At 38.0% G+C, this 21,576-nt stretch overlaps 1 protein-coding gene across 2 annotated transcripts in view; it reads left to right on the top strand.

Moving 5' to 3' along the window:
• Window positions 1-21,576, top strand: part of armh3.L (armadillo like helical domain containing 3 L homeolog) — a 103,157-nt gene that overhangs the window by 47,996 nt on the left and 33,585 nt on the right. For both annotated transcript variants that reach the window (NM_001093557.1, XM_041568531.1), the window contains 4 exon segments: window positions 9,683-9,771; window positions 12,445-12,527; window positions 15,021-15,147; window positions 16,979-17,054. In NM_001093557.1, coding sequence (NP_001087026.2) covers window positions 9,683-9,771; window positions 12,445-12,527; window positions 15,021-15,147; window positions 16,979-17,054 — 375 coding nt within the window.

Here is a 21,576-nt window from a genome sequence, read left to right as displayed (position 1 = left end):
CTGAAGTCCTGGATTATTGCTGCTATTGAGAAGTGGAAATTGTAGGCTGGTGCAAATAAGGTAATTATAAAAAAAAAAGGCATTTTTAGCCATATTCATTTTTAACTACCTTTTTCGGCACTGTAGGGTGTCCAGGAAGGTCCACGGTGCTAGCGCAGAGAGCACAACTGAAAACCTAAAATTCAGCTCAGAACTCACCTCATATGGCTACTGAACCTATGTGCTGGTACAGTGAATTCATTATATAGACTACAGCATTCATTTATGGCATATAACCATATTCAAGTTTAGACGTATTTCTCCTTTATATGTGGTTCTTATAAATCTGGTGCAGGTGTCATGTTATTGCCATGCTAGCATTTTACTAAAGTTGATCCTTGCATCTGGTGCAGGCCTATTGTTCTTTGTTCTGGAGCATTACACTGCTAATATTACCCGATTTTAAAACAGTGCACTAAATGGTGCAAAGACATGACCAGCTACCCTGCACTTTGGAGGAAAAACACACACAACCTCAGTTTGACATTTCCTAAAAAGAAACTTCTCTGTTGAAATATACTTCTTAAGTTTGGTGCTGCCCTCTGTAAGTACAGTATATACAGAGGAGGGATGCTCTCTGTATATAATAATCACATCATGCAATTGCCAGGCTTTGTTTCTCAGTAGGCTGTATTTCCCCTTCTAAGCACTACATATATACAGGAATGATATCCATTATCCGGAAACCCGTTATCCAGAAAGCTCCGATTTACAAGATCGACATCTCCCATAGACTTAATTTTAATAAAATAATTTTTTTCTCTAATAATAAAACAGTACCTTGTATTTGATCCCAGCTAATATATATTGGAGGAAAAACACTCCTTTTGGATTTAGTTTGTTTAAATAATATTTTTATTACACTTGGGCGTGGAAATCCAAATTTTAGAAAAATCCCTTATTCGAAATCCCCATGTCCCGAGCATTCTTCCTTTATTGTACCCCTCGTCCCGTACCTGCATTGTACTAACTGTATTGAACTGTATTTTTACAATTGTTAGTATACTGATTCCACATCACACAGATCTGCCTGTTTTTCCTCTTCTCTGTTCGTAATGCTCCTAATATTAAGGTACTTGTGATTATAAAATAAGACACGCAAAATAAAGGGAGAAGCTTTTAGAGGTTTGTGTATTGGGTCCGAAATACTGATTGAGTTTTTTGCTCCAATAGCAGGCGTCAGAACAAGGATAGGACATTCCAGTTTTGGTCTACATCATATCTATATCTATATATATATATATATATTATTAAAAGTCTGATTTATACAAGGACAGTGCCAGCAGCTGTGCCACCAGTAGAAGTCACCGTATAGTGTTTGAATGAAGCAGTGACAGATGGCCACAGTGTTTTGTTATGCGTGCAGCCAATAGCGTGTGAAAGTTGTGACAGATGGTAGGCAATCTTATGTGCAATACATGACAGGATCAATGTAGATGCAGAAAGTAAAAGCAGTTTGCACATAAGGGAAAAGAAGTATAAATGATCTTAAAGTGTCTCACCAGTAGGCAGGCGTCCAGCCAACCTTGGCACAGACTCTATTATCTGGGAGCGAAACTTCCAGAACCCACCAGAGTGCAATGCATTGTACAGATCATATACATGTGATGCCTCAGTTTTTACCACCTGGACAGACATTCTTTACAGATCATCACCAGATACAGTGTTTCATATGATGATGTCTTCCTTTGTGTCAAGCCAAGGCTAAATATTTATCATGCCATGCATATCAGGCTTTTCTAGTATTGAGTCCTGCGCGGGTCCATTTTTTGGAACCCTTACCCAACCTGCAACCCGCTTTCTTACCCTTTTGGACCCCTGACCCGCAAGTACCTTATCCGTAATCCGGACCCGCTGACCATCAAGAATCAGGAAGTGCTGTCATTGTAAACCGGAAGTGACATTATCTGAAATAAACGCTATCAGAAAAAAAGGAGTAAAATAGGAAGTGCTGTCATTATAAACCGGAAGTGTCATCATCGGAAGTAAACAAGATCAGAAAAAAGGAGTAAAAATCGATATTGAGAAGACCCGCAGAACCGCCGACCTGCGTCTATACCCGCACCCGGGAATTCTACCCGCAACCCACAGGGTACCGCAGGTTTTTGCGGGTAACCCACAAGGGACCCGGCCCACTGCAGGACTCTATCGTACAGGTTGGAGATACTCTTTATGTGCATTCATTTGAACATTTGTCTGTGTGCACAACAAATCTTGAGAGACCTATAGTCCGTCTTTCAAGATGACGATGTCCTAACAAAACAATCTTTGCAAGCAAGGCCTGTCTGAAGACCATCATATTGGGAAAAATAGCAGTCTTCGCTTTAATGATTCATATTTCCATATACAGAAATTACTAGGGATTAGTGATGTGCGGGTCAGGGTTTTCCTGACCTGCATCCGACCCTAACCCACCCTGCTGCAGCCCGCACCCATGCTTCTGGGGTCCTTTTAAAGACCCACGCCGACCATGCCCCGTGATGACGTCACAAAAGGGGAGGGGCGAGCAGACGCGAGACTATAAAACTGGGAGTCGGATGCCGGCATTTGAAGGTGGTGGGCGGGGAGAGCAGGAGAAGAGCTCAACCCGCACCCACCTGCCACCTGCGAGGAGCAGTGCGAGGTCGACCCGAACCCGCGGGTATCGAGTCAGCCCGCATATGCAAATTAGGATTCGGTTCAGTATTCACAAAGGATTCATCATTTTTTATGACTGTGTCTGTGGCCAGCGTTATTTACAACATATTTATGTTTTTGCTGGAGCTCAAGGGTACCATGATCTGGTTTTTTACATCTGGTTTCTACTCCCTTTCAAGATCAGCCGCAACCCACCCTCCAAATGCCCATATATCTGTTATAGCTCCAATACTGCGGAGTGCAGAGCTTTCTATTGGACACACGGATATTAATGCCAAAATGCTCAAGCTACTCATAGCTGAAACTTCTCTCCTTGTGTTGTCAAGATTCCACCTCATCTGAGTTATTTGCTGCACATTTACAACATCTGGCTTTCTGGGTAAATGTATAAAACCTTATGGGGGTCATTTATCAACACTGGGCAAATTTGCCCATGGGCATTAACCCATGGCAGCCAATCAAAATCCTGCATACATAGTTCTAGCTGCAGCTGGCTGAGAAAAAGCCAATCACTGATTGGTAGCAATGGTTTTACCCAGTGTTGTTAAATGACCCTCATGTCACCCAATATAACTGCGAATGAATGCCACTGTCTTTTGGTTAAACCCTTAATGCTTGCAAGAAATTGGGATTTAATATTGGCATGTTTAAAAAATGTTGCTGCATTTAGAATTTCTCCAAATCACTGTTCAAGTCTGATGAGCAGCTTCTACAAATGTTATTGCTACCAATTGAGGTTCTGTCATTACTAAATACAAATACACACTTTCTCTGTTCGGTATCGCCAAGAAAAAGTACAATTGTTTGTGCACTGTTTAAGCATATTGTGTTTGCTTATTATTATGACAGCTGAAGAACAGAACTTAAAAGAACAGTAATTATGCAGCAATCCAGTTAATACCAGAAGATTTGCAATTTTTTTTTTTGTGACTGTATCTGCTGGGCTGGCTCTTCATTGTCCCCATGATTCGTTTATTGGGCGCACTGTAACCTGCTCGTTAGGGACCCACAAGGCCAAGTGCTGTGGCATAAAGTGATTGCTAGCATACATATTATTAATGTCATGACCTTTATATACACAGGATTCTAACTTTTTTTTTTTAACCATTTTGGTACATTTTGCCATGTATAGGCACAACATGTGTTTTTATCGACATGGCCCGTATTGGCACTTACTGTATGTTGTATGCCTGTCTGCATTTGAATTATGTATGTTTTTTAAATATGTTATACAGTTTTCAGTGTTTTACTAATTAACATCAGGTAGGGTTGTTTACCAATTTTACAGATTTATTAGCTGTACAGTAATGGATTCCATTGTCCTAAAAGCTCAGAATTCCGGAAGACCATCTCCCATAGATTCCATTCATATCAAATAATTCAAATGTTAACAATGTTTTTATTTTACTCTCTAATAATAAACCAGCACCTTGTACTTGATTCCATCTAAGATATAATTTATCCTTATTGGATGCAAAACAATACTGTTTTGGTTTAATTAATGTTTAAATTATTTTTCAGTAGACTTAAGGTGCTGAGATCCATATAATTGAAAGACATCTTATCCGGAAATTAACCCCAGTTCCTGAGCATTCTGGATAACAGGCCCCATGCCTGTATAAGTTACAGAGCAATATTTCAAACCGTCAACAGCTCATTATGAAAATAGCTGGAGTGGGCTTCAAATGTTGCTCCGTGCCATATACTAGTAATAAAGAAAATTGTAGCTGAATGGAGTGATGTCCTACCATATTTCTTGGTAAATATATAACTAGCCCATGCCACACCTTGACTTTTGCTTTTCTCCTGTCTGCTTCATGTCTTGAATTGCTCAGTATATATAGATTGTATTCTCTTTTGCTATACACGGCTGCAGTATGCTTTAAAACACTCAACGGCTGTCATAATTGTTATTAGGCATAATAACATGGTGGTTCCAATGGTGCAAAGTGAAATGTATAGAAGAATTAGCCTCACGAGTTGTTACTATGTATATCTTTCCCTAAATAAATATATTTTATGTCTGTTTATGTAATGTTGGACTTAGACATAGTTACATAGTTAATTCGGGTTGAAAAAAGACAAAGTCCATCAAGTTCAATCCATCCAAATGAAAACCCAGCATCCATACACACACCTCCCTAATTTCACATACATTATATATACCTATACCTATATCTATACTAACTATAGAGTTTAGTATCACAATAGCCTTTGATATTATGTCTGTCCAAGAAATCATCCAAGCCATTCTTAACGGCATTAACAGAATCAGCCATCACAACGTCATCCGGCAGTGCATTCCACAACCTCACTGTGAGGAACCACCTACATTTCTTCAAATGAAATGAATGACGGTATTTGTCCCAGTTTTTAGACTCTGTTGAAAGCTTTACAATTTGATAGCACACTTTTAATAAATCATAATTATGACAAGCTATAACAAGGATGGATAACGGATACATTGTTCTTCAGAAAGAAAGCTTGTTTCCTGTGATGGCTCAGGCATTACTTTTTTCGTGCTATTCACTGAAACCAATGCCACAGCCAGACCTTCAGGGCAGGGGCAGATTGGGGGAAATTTAGTCACCTGCGCCAATGCACTTTCACCGCTTCGATTTCTGAAGTTGCCCGAAGTTTCTTTGTGAGGCGACTTCGGAAATCGAAGCACCATGAGTGCTATAGCGCTTGCGTTTTCTCATTATAGCAGTTGGAAGGCAGTTCTGGAAGATTGTCACCCAGCAGAAGAGACGATTAGTCCCCAGGTTACTAAATCTGCCCGTGTGCCGCTGCCCTAAGAGAGTCTTCGGTTGCTTGTTTTCTTCTATAGGCTATTATCTGTAAATGTTACATTACAGACTGATACCGAAGATTCATTTTGTTTGAAGAGACTGCTAATTGTCTTGCAAAAGAGAAGGCAAACAAGACTTAATTAGATATAGTAATTAAACTGAAAAACAAATAAATAAAGTATCCATCAAGATGAACCATTTAGACCTTTCCATTCCGCGCTGTTTTGATCTCATATATTCAGTTGACCTTTTCTGATACAAGAAAGCAGGCTGGAGTAATTAATTCTCGTTACCAACGCTTGGAAGTGAACCGTCGCTGTCTGTGTCTTCTCACCAAATGTTATGTGATCGTTTTAAAATCTTTCTTGGTTGCTTGTCTTGTCTTTAGTCTGACTGACTCATTGAATTTGTTCTTCTACAACTGCACGCTCAAACCTGTATTTTACTCTAGAAAAAATTGTTGAGCTGCACCATATTGAGATGCAAGTATCTGAACAAAGTCCCAAGGGCATTGGGTTATGGAGCAGTGGCTGAAGGGACAGGGAGGGTAAGACACGGGCACGGTATTTGTTAGGAATCCCAGATACTACCAGAGGTTTGGCTTGATGGTCAATAAGGGTATTGTGGATGATAGGGTGGTGTTTCCATATGTCTGTCACTTTCATGTTAACCAGGCTAAATATTGGACATTAAACTGTTGCTTGAACCACCATCCAAAGTCTTGAAACATTATAATGCATGGTAATTAATGGTAATTAATGTTTATAAAACTAACTTTGTCCATTTCACTTCAGCAAGCCTTACTGAGAACTTTGTGAACATATGAATTCTGATCCCAGACACACCCTTAAGTTGTGATTCCCGACCTTTTTTCACCTGTGAGCCACATTCAAATATAAAAAAGCTGAAGAGCAATACAAGCATGCAACAAGTTCCTGGGGGGTGCCAAACTGTGATTTGCGATTGGTAGCGCCTATGAGGTTTGGCAGGCTATAGGAGCCTCTGTTTGACAGTACACCTGGTTTTTATGCAACTAAAGCTTTACTTGAAGCCTGGAATCAATAATAAATATCTCCTTAGATGCCACTGGGAGCAACATCCATTGGGGTTGGCGAGCAACATGTTGCTCACAAGCCACTGGCTGGGGCTGAATCTTGGAGTTATTAGTGCTAATGGATATGACCCACTCCGATAAAGCTTGACTTTACTTGAACAGCACTACCTCTTTGTGGAGCAGACATTTATGCATGTTAAATCATATCTAAAGCTATTTCTCTTGAGTTCCTTTAGCCATGATTGTTGGTTTGTTTAGTCACCACATCATGGTCTTTCTTTTATACATGGCAGCGCTATCTTAAATGTAAATACAAACAGAAGGAAGCTTCTGCATGCACAATAATCTACACCCTGATACATAGTATATGTAATAGAAATTAGCATGTAACAATAGCACCCTAAAAATATCATGCCATTAAAGTTCACTTACTTATTAAAGTTCATACGGTTACTGGAACAAGCAGACATGATTCAAACTGGCAGTAACACATATGTAGACCGTTCTTATTCCTTGCAGCATTTACGTTTCAAATATGCCTTCCTATGTTTTTGCTCTAAAGATTTTCAAATAATTCACCCCTTTCTGAGACCAGCTATAGACTTCACTTATTTTCATGTAGTACCTAATTGGTGCACTCTTATCTGATAAGCAATCCGCTATGGGGCTGTTGTAATACTTTTTCCGCTGGATTGGAAACAAAATTTCTTACACTGGAAAATCACTGCAATACATTCTCAGTATGTCCTCAGTTTTGGAGTTGGTGTTGCTGAGAACATAGCAATCCTTCTTACTTATTACAGCATGGCGTTGTTGATTTTAATTTATTTTTTATTTGTTTATTTTTTTTATGTCCGTCCCCAGGGGTACAGACCCTCAGGGCCAGCTGTAATCTGATACTGATTTTGTTGTGCAGGGTAGAGCATATGTTAAACCCACCTCAAACCAAAAGTTAAAGGGGTGGTTCACCTTTATGAGAACTTTTAGTATGTTATAGAATGCCTAAATCTAAGCAACTTTTCAATTGGCTTTAATTTTTTATAGTTTTTGAATAATTTGCCGCCTTCTGATTCTTTTCAGCTTTGAAATGGGGATCACTGACCTGATATAAATAAACAAATGTTCTGTAAGGCTGCAAATATATTGTTAATGCTACTTTTTATTACTTAATTTTCTATTCAGGTCCTCTTCTATTCATATTCTAGTCTCATATTCAAATCAATGCATAGCTGTAGGGGTAATTTGGACCCTAGCAACCAGATTTGCTTATATTGCAAATTGACTCAGAATATCACTCTCTACGTGATACTAAAAGTTAATTTAAAGGTGAACAACCCCTTTACATAAAGCCTTGCAGGCTTATATTCTAATTTTTTTGTGTGTTTTACAGTTGTAATACTTGAAATCAAATACATTGTAAATCTAAAATAGGCTGTAGGCCTGGGTATCCAGTGGGTTGTAGAGACCACCAACCTTCTTTGAAAGACATGTTTTGGATGACATCCTTTTGCTCCCTGCTTTTATTAGACCCTATAATTGTCCATTACATTGTATCATGGAACTCATTACCTTCAATTGTAATAACCATTTCATAATGAAAAAAATCAATATGTTTTCAGGGGTATTGCACTGATCTGTTCAGCTAGCAATTATATCTTAAAGTTGCCTCCTTCATTTTAAATTTCTGTACTTCGTCACCTTTTCTTTTGTAAGTTACAACACTGACCTTCTATTATTATTAGTGAGATTAAGACATTTAAAATACTGTTCAGATGCATATTTTGCTATGGTTCTGTAATCACAAGTGAATTCAGTTCTTAAACATAGCTACATATAGGTGCAATTTTACAGCGCACAATAGCTGGTATTTTACATGCTGGCTTGGCGTGTAGTATGCACTAGACTGGTCAAAGATAGCTGCAAATAAATTGCCACAGCCTTGTTGGCCAAGATAACTTTCTTAGACCGAGTCTACATGGGATATTTGGACAGAGGTCTGAGACTATTTAATACTGAGATTTACAAAAGTTATCTGCAGGCTCGCATATTTTGTAGCAAGACTACAGCCCAACACACCTGAGACACTAACTAGGGAATGCTGTAGGTGGTTTGTTGGGGGACCATGTTGAACTGTTGATGCAATTCTATGTGTATTTAGGCTACAGCACAGTAGTTAGGCTTTTGTCCATCTGTAATGTCACAGTGTCTCCTCTACTTATATGCTCCTGGATCAGTGTTCTTCCTAACACAAATCATGTGTGAGTTTGTCTTTCTGACAAAATATACTCTGTTCTCCTTTATGCACCAGTTCTTTCTTGTTTCAATGTTTGTTGTCAATTCTGTAGACCAGCAGCTCTCAACTTTATTTTTTTTTTTCACCCAGGCATCATCACTATCATGGTCAACTTTCAGGCCTTGCCTGATATCTCTGAAATTAGTTACATGTATATCTACAAGCATAACTGTGTATTTTTTACATTGCCTACACAGAAAAAGTAGCAAAAAGAATAATTTAAGTACTTTTAAAGGAGATGGAAAGTCATCTTGCACTTGGAGGTGCCAAGTGTTAGGCACCCCAAGTGATTGTATTTACTTACCTGAAACCCCGGGCCGGTGCTCCTTTTAGCAGAAAACTGCTATAACCCGGGCTGGTGCAGTTTTCTGCTGATAGGAGCACCGGCCTGGGGTTTCAGATAAGTAAATACATTCACTTCGGGGTGCCTAACATTTGGCACTACCAAGTGCAAGATGACTTTCCTTCTCCTTTAAAGGGGATTTATAAAAGATGCAGAAGCAGCTACAAACATTATATGAAGAGCAAAAGGTCTCTTGAGCCTCATAAAACCTTATAAAACAAGCCAAGCAATTTGAGAAACGCTGCTAAATCCCCGATATATTGATCTACAGTTATCCCGCTGTAGTCTTAACTAGATTCTGCTTTATTTTAAGACACCAGGAAGAGGAAACCCTAAATGCACTTGCTGTTGCTAATCCATCAGTACCCTGCCATTGTTAGAGCCTATCGCCTGCTCTTGCCTCACTTTCCATAATATGAAATTTACAAATAGAAATACTGTATGCAAAAGATCATTTTTATTTCCTATGAAAGTTCTTTTGCTCAAAAATCCATCCTATCAAAAACATGTTTTCTTTGTTGCAGACGTTGTATTCAGATCGTACACAAGGTTTTGTGTTATCAGAAGAAATGTCGAGTAAGACTCCATTACACCTGGAGAGAGCTCTGGCTAGGTGAGTTAGGATTTTTTTTTCTTTTAAAGCTGTAGCTAAATTAGAAAACTTGCTAAAAGGCTTGGAAACCACATTGTGTTTCACAACAGCATTTTGCTTTAGCTAATTGTAATATAATTGTTTCTAAAGCAGACATGCAATTTATAATAGGGCAAAAAGGTTAACAGATAAACTGTGTAGAATATGATGGGTTTAGTTGTTTTTTTTCCAAATTATATTATTGTGTTATGTATAGTGTAACAATTTTATTATTTACACTCTAAACTCAAACACTGCCAATAAATGGAATTTCCTTTAAAGGAGAAGGAAAGGTTAAAACTAAGTAAGCCTTATCAGAAAGGTCCATTTAAATATACCAGTAAATCCCCAAAGTAATGTTGCTCTGAGTCCCCGTCAAAAGAAATACTGCTTTTCTTTCCTTCTATTGTGTACACATGGGCTTCTGTATCAGACTTCCTGCCTTCAGCTTAAACCTCATTGCCCTGGGCAAGGGCATGCTCAGTTTGCTTCTCTCTCCCCCTCCCCTCCCTTCTCTGCTGTAATCTGAGCCCAGAGCAGGGAGAGACTCAGGCAGGAAGTGATGTCACACCACATTAATACTGCAGCTCCTATCCTAAACAAACAGAGAGTTTCTAGAGCTTTTTACTCCGGTATGGTAAAATATTCTACAGAATAAATATAGCATTCTAGCTTGCACTATTGCAGCTAATCTATTGGCAATAAAATGCCTCCGTAGCTTTCCTTCTCCTTTAAATCATCTCTGAAATAATCTAGAAAAACAGGTTTCTTATGATTGATTACTTTGCCCCCCCCCCCTTAGCAGAATATTTCCCCTGGTGCATATGGCTACTGTACTAATCCCCATGTACAACAGCTGTATTAAGGAAAGGTTACCTCCTCTGTTCCAGTCTCATTAATATGAGAACAGTAGTTTATAGTTGTTTTGTATTTGAAGGGAGAAATATACACTTGTATTTAAGGTCAGTACAGAAATGGGAAACATTATCGAGAATGCTTTCCACATAAGGGGTCTTTCTGTTATTTCAAACGCCATTCTTTAATGCTAATAAAACATAACCTTACACAACCCCAACAAGGAAAATGAGAATCCCATATTTTGGAGTTTCTGGATAATCGATCTGATACCTGTACATGAAGGCTTATTGCGAAAAGGTATTCTATTGTTTGACATTATCTTCATTATTATCACATTTCACTGAGCAGTGTTAGGGAGCATGCCTTACCTATGAGGGTAGGACTACATGAACAATTTCCGGCGCGATCCGACAAAAAGCATGCAACAAAAATAAGGTAAGAGATAAAATTGTTGCATCGTTGATCCAACGCGACATGCAGACGCAGCACGCCGGATCGTGACGGAATCGTTCGTGTAGTCCTACCCTAAACCAATCACTACTACCTGCATTTGGTAGGAAATTGTGGTGCTTAAATTTCCCCTTATTTATAATTAACACCTCCCTTCATGTGCCCTGTGTTGTCTGGCAATAATAAATAGAGGATCACTCAGGCTGTGCTGCTGCCTACACAGCTCATAATGAACTCCTCTCTCCCCACCTCCAGATACCAATGTTGTCAGGCATAGTACAACTACAGTCTCTCATAATATGCCATTTAATTTCATCTTCAGTAAACTGCTGAACCCGTGGAATGCTGGGATTTGTTGTACAATGAGGCCTGAAAGCTGACCCATATCAATATCTAGAGTGCAGTTTTACCTAAAGATCCAAACTACTGAGAAGAAAAGCTCATTATATTTGGGAAAGGAATGAGATCCACACTGCATGGTTTATTGTGATGTCTGTAGCTTTAGGGCTTTTAATCATTTAATGCACAGGGATCCAGGTCCGGCTGTAGTTCAGAGAAACCACAATTCTGTCTAGACCAAAGCTCTTTTTTACCCTTCGATCAGCGTCACTTTTGTCAGATTACTCTGTGCCGCTTGACACACAGCAACACTGTAATGAGAGCGGAAATTCTGGGAATGGCACCGTATTGCCGAATACTGTTGTCATAAATCATATTCCTCCGGGTGCCTGTCCTGTTAATTGCTTTGTTTCGCCCGTACTGCTGATGCTGCAGCACCATCAAGCCATTAATGTGGCATTTACTTTTGGGTATCCATTATAATCCAGGAGAGAAAGCTTCAATAAAAGAAAAAAAAAAAAACTCTGTAGCTGTTCCCTACCATCTGTTCAGGCTGCGTCTTCTGCGGAATGTTCTATAGCTAGTTCTGCCTTCTGTAGTGCATCTTTCTTCTGGTTTTGTTACTATACTGATTATCCAAAATTCCTGTAATTCAGGTTAATTTTACAAATTGGTTATAAGGAAAAGCACTTGCCATGCAGAATGATGTGAAAAAAAGTATACATGATTTATCTTGATGGTATATGGCTGCTGCTAGGGATGATATTCTATAGCTGTCTATGGAAAAGAGTGTGAAATATGGCACGTTTGCTCCATTTGCATAAGAAAGGCAGCCATACATGGGCCCACATGCAGAGAGAGTATGAGGGGCCACACACACACAGTAAGGCCATCTGACTGTTTTGCTTCTTAGTACAGGAATGCGGCAGGTTACCTTAGAATACGGCTGTCTCCTTTATATGCAGATTATTAATGGTTTTGTTCTTTTTTTTTTTTTTTTTTTTCCAGCCTTAATAAATTTACTGAAGTTCTTGATGTCAAACGAGACCGTGCTACTAGCAAAACACAACATATTTACTCTGACTCTTATGGTAAATATCTTAATGACCTGCCAACACACTCCCCAGGCACACTATAGGGAAAGTATTGTGTTTGAAATAAGAAAATAAAATAAAGGGAAAAAGGAAAGGAAAAAAGTATGTTCCGCACAAGATGTATTTGTTGCTCTTCACAAACAAGGCGGTATACTGTGCTTTTAAACCTAAGGTCCCCAACCTTTTTTTTTTTTTTTTTACCCGTGAGCCACATTCAAAAATTCGGAGGGCAACCTGAGCATGCAAAAAAGTTCCTGGGGGGGCCAAATATGGCCAGTGGATTGTCAGTCTACAGGAGGTTCTGTTTGGCAGTAAACACTACCAAAAACTTGCCTCAAAACATGGAATTCAAAAATAAGCACCTGCTTCGAGGCCACTGGGAGCAACATCCAAGGGGTTGGTGAGGAACATGTTGCTCAGTATCCACTGGTTGAGGGTTTAATGCTTTAAATTAATCAGAACACCATACCTTCTGATTAGCTGCTGCTTCTGTCATCATCCTATAGGCCAATATGTATGAAGTAAAAATGACAGCCAAACAACCAGTATCTGATATGGGGTCAGTCAGAAATTGATTGGGAAAGTTGAAAAATCTATTGGGCCTTTGGCCACATATGACTATGGATGCAGCCTTTTCACAATTGTTCTGCACAGGGCCAGTATGGCCAAACCAATTCAAGAAATGCAACCTTGACACACAAGTGGCTAGTTTGAGTAGTTTAAACTGCATGCTGAGCACGCACATCCATAGAAGCCAAGGAAAACAAAGCAAGAGAAAAATGATCACGTGTCACCTCTTAAAGCTTAGACCAGTAATCCCCAACCAGTAGCTCGCGAGCAACATGTTGCTCTCCAACCCCTTGGATGTTGCTCTCTGTGTCCTCAAAGCAGATGCTTATTTTTGAATTCCAAGCTTGGAAGCAAGTTTTAATTGCATAAAAACTAAGTATAGTACCAAATAGAGCCTCTTGTAGGCTGCTAGTCCACTTAGGGGCAACCAAATAGCCACCGCAGCCCTTATTTGGCACTCCAAGGGACAATTTTATGCTTGTGTTGCTCTCCAACTCTTTTTACATTTGAATGTGGCTCACGGGTAAAAAAAGGTTGGGGACCTCTGGCTTAGACCATTACAGACAAAAACTGAAACAGAGGGAATAGTTACCCTTTAATTTTTGCTCAGCAGACACTGGGATTGGTCAGATTTAGTCATAGAATTCCAAAAAGTTGACAAAATAGACTTTCTTTATCAGCAGACAAGCACTTCAAACTTTACCACTGCTCTCTATAGATGCTGGAGCCTAGGTCACTTCCTACGTTATATATAAGCACTTCCATTTGCCATTGCTGTGGCATCCCTAACGGGGTATGTTCTGAATCCTCAATTAGTGGGTTTATCAACTGACTGATAACATGGTCTTTCACTAACCGCCCTGCAACTTGATACCACATGTGGATGATCGCTTTTCTTATGCATAGTATTTCCCTTCAACAAACATTAATTTATTTTACTGCTCTACCTGCAGCTGGCGGGGAAAAAAGCCAGACACTGATTGGTTACTGCCCAGTGTCGATAAATAAACCCGTATGGTGATTTATTTGTTTTATTTACTCTGGTTGTGAAGATACTACATGCCAGCCATGTTCATGTTATATCCTCAGAAATAAAGTTCTCTCCCTCAAGTCAGTAGATGAGAGCATACCAAGAAGCAAATTCACTAACCTTCGGAAATTCGGCAGCGACGGCTTCGCACACTTTGCCAGTCGAAAATTTGTCAGGACAACGCTAATTCACTAAAATGCGAAGTTGCGTCCAGGGCACCGAACAATGGTGAAGTTTCGCTAGTGTTAATTCGGCCAGCAAACGAGGTTGCGCTAGCGTTGGCTATTTGCATACGGCGGGAAGTTAAATTTCTATGGACGTATATGTTGCAGCAAATACATTACACTACACAAGCCCAGTGAACCTTAATGAAATAAAATAGAGTTGTTATATTGCCCTACACATGAGCCCAGTGTATAGTTTATGTGCCATATGTTAGGAAATGTAGGGGGGAAGCCGGGTACCCTAAAAAAAAAATTCACAATCTTTTGCAGCCTATCGCCCTGAAAAACTGCCAGGGTTTTTTTTTTTTTTTTTTGAGGAACTCTTATATACTCTATTGCACTTCGCCTGGTCTGAGGTGGCGAAGGCAAGTCTGGCACAACGTTCATTAAAATCCGCATCTTAGTGAATTTGCGTAGTTACATCCATTAACCAGAGCGATAATTCACCTGGCGTTAAGAGTGCGAAGTAGCGCTACAGTCTATCTCTTTCGCTAGCGATTTTACCCAGCGCCCGTTAGTAAATCGGCGAAGTCCTGAAATGACGTCACGCTGGCGAATTTTCGCCAGCGTTAGTCACTTCACCCTTTAGTAAATTTCAAGGCTTGAAATGTGTGTCTCCTTATGACCCACACTGTTCTGATATTCCTATTCTGTTCTTTTCCAAAGGTAGTCAATTTGTTTAACATGTTCATTACGTATGGAGACACCTTTCTTCCAACCCCAAGCAGCTACGATGAGCTTTATTACGAAATCATCCGAATGCATCAGATTTTTGACAACCTGTATTCTATGGGTAAGGATGAATATTTAAGATGATAACCGTGTGCCTAAATAATTCGTTATTCTTTAATACCAGCATGCATGATGGGCATATTACATAGAACAACCTGTGCTTTCCTGTCCTATTATTTCAGTACCTTTTAGTGGGTAACTGTGCTTGATTTATAGAGACCTTATAGTACACAAAAGCAAATGAATATCTTGTAAATTATATCCTTATAAACGGTGAGTTCTGATGTCATCAGTTATAAACGGTGAGTTCTGATGTCATTTCTGTCACATGTCTCACTGAAACTTGTGTATTAAAATAAATAAAGTACCCCCAGTTGTAAAATATGAGGATATTAGAAGTTACCTTCGGCCTCGTGTTTTTATATGGTCATGAAACTCCTCGGTAACTTATAATATCCTTATATTTTACAAGAGGGGCTACTTTATTCACTATACAGTGTATATAGGACCTCAGTTTTCATAATACTCCTCTACTCTGTACTTTTAAGACTCCTACATGTTTCTCAGTCTTCGAGGACGGGTTTTAATACTTACACTGGTAAATCTCAGACATAAGTTAAATTCTAAGTATTGTCCCTGGTTTTCATAAATAATTGTTAGGGGTTTGTAATCGCATGGCAGGTCACTGGCAACTTTAGACCCTTGTTTATGAAATTGGCATGAAACATTCCTGATATGCCAAGGTTCCTTGTCCTTAGCTGTTATGAAAGTGGAATATGAGTAATATATAATATCTGTATAACAACTGTTTTAAAGGAATGGTTCACATTTAAGTTAAATTTCAGTATGTTGTAGATTGGCCAATTCTAAGCAACTTTTATATTGGTCTTCATTATTTATTTATTTTTTTGGGAATTTTTGAATTATTTACCTTCTGCTTCTTTTTAACTTTCAAATATGGGTCACTGACTCAATCTAAAAAAACGAACGCTCTATAAAGCTACAAATGTATCGCTATTGTTACTTTTGATTATGCATCTTTCTATTCAGGCCCTCTCCTATTCATATTCCAATCTCTTATTCAAATCAGTGCATGGTTGCTAGGTTAGTTTCCACCCTAGCAACCAGATTGCGGAAATTGCAAACTGGAGAGCTGCTGAAAAAAGCGAAATAACTCATAAACCACAAATAATAAAGAATGAAAACCAATTGCAAAATGTCTCAGAATATCACTGTCTACATCATACTAAAAGTTAACTCAACGGTGAACAACCCCTTTAACACCCCCCAGCGTCCTGTATTGCTTCATGATGGACAAAGCTGGTGTCTGTCCCTTTTAGCAGGTTACTGGAATGAGAAAGGGTGAAATAGTAAATGAATTAAAGGAAACTACCTTTCTTAAGGATTCTTAAGTAAATGTAACAGAGTAAATTAAAAAAGCAGATTGAAATGTAGTTCTCATTTATATTTTGATTCTTTTTACAGTAATGTTTCTTTGTTATATATATATATATATATATATATATATATATATATATATATATATATATATATATATATATATATATATATATATATATATATATATATATATATATATATATATATATATATATATATATAAATATATATATATATATAAATATATATATATATATATATATAAATATATATATATATATATATATATATATATATATATATATAAATATATATATATATATATATATATATATATATATATATTAAATGCTATATTCATTTGCAGACAATATATCCAATATAATATTTTGTAATGGTTCAATAAATACTCAATTTAATTTGTAAAATAACATTGCTTTTGCAAATTATAATATTTATCTTTCTTTTTTAAAATATCTTTTTCACTGTAGTACTTCGGCTCTCTACCAACGCAGGCCAATGGAAAGAACCGGCTAGCAAAGTGACCCATTCGCTGGTCAATATCAGGTATAGCAGTCTTTACTATTTCTTGCCTTTTGTCTTGCAAGCATTATGGATAAATGCTACATTAAATCCAAACACCAATATGAATTGAACAGGTATAGGATCCATTATCCGGAAAGCCCGTTATCCAGAAACCTGTTATCCAGAAACCCATTATCTAGAAAGCGCTGAATTACAGGAAGGCCATCTCCCATAGGCTACATCTTAAATTATTAAAATTTTTAAAAAATTATTTCCTTTTTCTCTGTAATAATAAAACAGTACAGGTATGGGATCCATTATCCGGAAACCCGTTATCCAGAAAGTTCCGAATTACATAAAGGCCGTCTCCCATAGACTCCATTATAATAAATAAATCCAAATTTTTTAAAATTATTTCCTTTTTCTGTGTAATAATAAAACAGTATATTGTACTTGATCCCAACTAAGATATAATTAATCCTTATTGGAAGCAAAACCAGCCTATTGGGTTTATTTAATGTTTACCTGATTTTCTAGTAGACTTAAGGTATGAAGATCCAAATTAAGGAAAGATCCATTATCTGGAAAACCCCAGGTCCCAGGCATTCTGGATAACAGGTTCCATACCTGTAGCTTGTACTTGATCCAAACTAAGATATAATTAATTCTTATTGGAAGCAAAACAATCATATTGGGTTTATTTAATGTATATTTATTTTAGTAGACTTAGGGGTTCCAAATTATGGAAAGATCCCTTATTCAGAAAACCCCAGGTCCAGAGCATTCTGGATTAAAGAGCATACCTGTATTCAGATTTGATCAAGACAGAAAAAGGCTTAATTTTGTGGAGGGGGGAAATGTCGGCAGTAATTTAAAGTCACATGACATTAAGGGGGTTACTTATCAAAGGTCAATTTTTAGAATTTTTGTTATACCTCAAATGAACTCACAACTCATGATTTCTAATTTAAGAAAAAGCTTGAATCAGAGAGTTTTGGGTTAACAACCTGATAACGCGAATTGATCGAGTTTTCAGCAAAAAAAAAGAAAAAAGCTCGAAACGCTCATATTGAGTTTTCGGGCAAAAACCTCTAAAAAGAACTCGAACATCATGAAGGCTATTAACATCTTCAAATGGTTCAAGGGACCTCTGCCATTGACTCCTACATGACCTCGACAGGTTTTAGATGGTGTATTTTCAGATTCAAGCTATTTCCAGGGTTGGGGTATAATAAATCTCGAAGCATTCGAGTTTTTACCCGAAAAATTGATTTTGACCAAAAAAATAAGCTTGAAAACTTGTATTTTCGTGGGAAAACACAACTCGATCCTTATAGGGGTAGTTCACCTTCAAACAACTAGTTGGTTTCATATAGATCACCAGAAATAACGTCTTTTTCCAATTATTTTCTAATTCTATGTGTCGCTCTTTTTTTAATATTGTGTAAGTGTAAAGTGTCATTTTTCACTTTCTAAAGCAGCTCTGGGTAGGGGGGTGCCGCCAACCCTGTAAACTGTTCTAAATGGATACATTTAGTTGATACATTTCTGATCTATGCCCCTGCTGAGCAGAATCTCTGGGTTTCATTACAGGCAGGCAACTGTTAGAATTGATACAATATTTGCTAATACTCCAGAGCTGCTGCTGAGAAATGTATACAATTTTATGTATATAATTTTGCAACTAAATGTTGCAAAATTGTAACAGTTTAGAGTCAGTGCCTGAATTACTGAGCTGCCAAATACAACATTAAACTTGGATTTTGGAAAAACAGTAAAAAATGTATAATGGAAAGTAATTGAAAAAAAGTCTTTATTTCTGGGGAACAATCTGAAAACCCCTGAACTGAAAAAAGTGTTTGGAATGTGAACAACCCCTTTTATAAAGGGCACACGCCCGAAACATGTCGTGTACTAGTAGTTAGCATTAATATGCCTTTTGAGTGCTCTCCTCAATCTTCAAGAATATAAAGTCCATATATCAGGATATTGGTGACCTGATCGGGGAAAGTTGCACTCCTATCCTAAATTGAATTAGCAGTGCGTTTTGGATATCCTACTACTTTCAATCCTTATTAAATCTGCCCCCAAGGGTTCATATTCTGTTCAGCCAGAATTCAACTCAGAATTATGACAAATTCCAATCCTGCAACAAGTGCTGAGGTCTCAAACGTATCCAGAACCAAATTCTGGATTTGGAGATTTATCTCTACATCCGAGATCATTTTTTTAAGAATGAAAGAGTCTGGGATATAAAAAGTCAAATGCAGGGGTGCACTACACTTCTACTGGCATGAGCCTGGCAGGAGATCACTGCTCGCTTTCTGCCAACAGTAGTAAACACTGGGGTGGAACAGTTTCTGCTGAACCTTTGTCTTTCCTTGTCAGAGGCAAAAATATAGGCAGACATCTAGCTGTCTGTTCAGTGTAACCTGTGTCCATATGTTAGGGATGCACTGAATCCAGGATTCTGCCTTTTTCAGCAGGATTCGGCCGAATCCTTCTGCCTGGCCGAACCGAATCCTCATTTGCATATGCAAATTAGGGACTGGAAGGGAAATCGCAAATTAGGGACTGGAAGGGTATACTTTACATTTATTGTTTTAAACCCAGACTTGCATTTTCTTTTGTAATAGCCTTTCTTCTTCTAAACTTCTTGATTGAGGCACAGGCATTGTGCATGGTGTATAATAAAGTTGTCACATTTACACCAAAATATTCAAGCAGAAAATGCACAACTTAAATGGGTGGTTCGTAGTTAAGTTAACTTTTAGTATGTTATAGAATGGCTAAGTCTAAGAACCATTTTTAATTGGCCTTCATTATTTTTTTTTTTTTTTTTTTAAGTTTTTCGAATTAATTGCCACTTTCTTCTGACCCCATCTAAAAACCAAATGCTCTGTAAGTTTACAAATGTATCGTCATTGATACCTTTTGTTATTCATCTTTCTATTATACGGAGAAGGAAAGCTACCGAAGCAGTTTATCGCCAATAGATTTGCCACAATAGTGCAAACTATAAAACTATATTTATTCTGCAGAATGCTTTACCATACCTGAGTAAAGGGCTGTAGAAGCTCTCTCTGTTTGTTTAGGTTAGCAGCTGCCATATTAGCTTGGTGTGACGTCACTTCCTTCCTAAGTCTCTCACTCATAGCTCTGGGCTTAGATTACAGCAGGGAGGAGAGAGGAGAAACTGAGCATGCTCAAGCCTTAGCCCTGAAGGTTTATGCTGAAAACAGGAAGTCTGATACAGAAGCCCATGTGTACACAATAGAAGGAAATAAATGCTGTGTTTCTTTTGACAGAGGACTCAGAGCAGCATTACTTTGAGGGTTTACTGGTGTATTTATATAGACCTTTCAGATAAAGTTTACTTATTTTTAGCCTTTCTTTCTCCTTTAATGCCATCTTCTTTTCATATTCCAGTCCCTTATTCAAATCACTGCCTGGTTGCTAGCGTAATTTGGACCCTAGCAACCACACTGCTGAAATTGTAAACTGGAGAGCAGCTAAATAACTAAAAAACCACAAATAAAATATGAAAACCAATTTCAAACTACTTCAGAATATCCCTCTATTTCATAATAACAGTTAAGGCAAACAACCGCTACCATTTACAGTGTGATAATACATATAGCTGAGGGCTGGCATGAACAAGCAGGCCAAGCTTTAAAGGGGACCCGTCACCCAATCAAAATGATCCAAATCCTATTTTATCATGTTAGTCAAGCAAAATGAACTTTAATTACACTGTATAAATTATTTGAATATTGTTTCCATCAGTCTGGGAACTCATAATTATAGCAACCAGGAAGGAGCCATTTTATGGACACTGTTATTAAGGCAAGCCTTGTATCATCTCAGAATCTTGTTTGTGCACCAGGGGACAGGGACCCAATGTCTATCCCCATGCACTGGTTACACAATTAAATCGTTAAGAGAGCTGGGGGAATGTAGGGAGAGCGGTGACATCTAGGAAGTGCTGAATGGAAAGTGAAAGTAATTGCTTGCCCCGCCTCTATGCCTAGGCATAGAGGCGGAGTAGGCAATACTTGATTGACAGCTGATATTTTTAAATTAATTTACAACAGCTATGAATGCTTTAATAAAAAAAAGAAATTGGATTTCATATTTAATTTAAGAAGGACTTTCATTATACAGATTTTTATGTCTGGGTGACGGGTCCACTTTAACACAGAAGAAATATGTAATTGGGAGTGGAAGAAAGCTTTTGCCTTGGTGTAGTAACCTATTCCTCTACTTAGCACAGTTAATGGTTCTGCGCTGCAATTAGATATTATCTGCCCTCTGTTTTTCCTGGTTTATGCTTCTGCTCATAGATTTTCTAGTCTTATGTTAAAATTGTTGCTGTAGGATATAGTTCAAAGTTGTAGTTCTTCACGGTGCATCCGGAGATGGAAATGGGTGCCGCGGAAACTATCTCCTAGGATTTTTTTTGATTACGGTGTTCTGTTTGAAATTCAAATGTTATTTTCTGCTCTTTAAATCCATCCTGTTCTGTGCGGCCTTTTTAATGATTGGATTTATGCACCCATTTATG

Source organism: Xenopus laevis, chromosome 7L, assembly GCF_017654675.1.
Source record: "Xenopus laevis strain J_2021 chromosome 7L, Xenopus_laevis_v10.1, whole genome shotgun sequence".
Classification (NCBI taxonomy): Eukaryota; Metazoa; Chordata; class Amphibia; order Anura; family Pipidae; genus Xenopus; species Xenopus laevis.
Note: the sequence above shows the minus strand (reverse complement) of the source record. Positions and strands in the feature narration are given on the sequence as shown.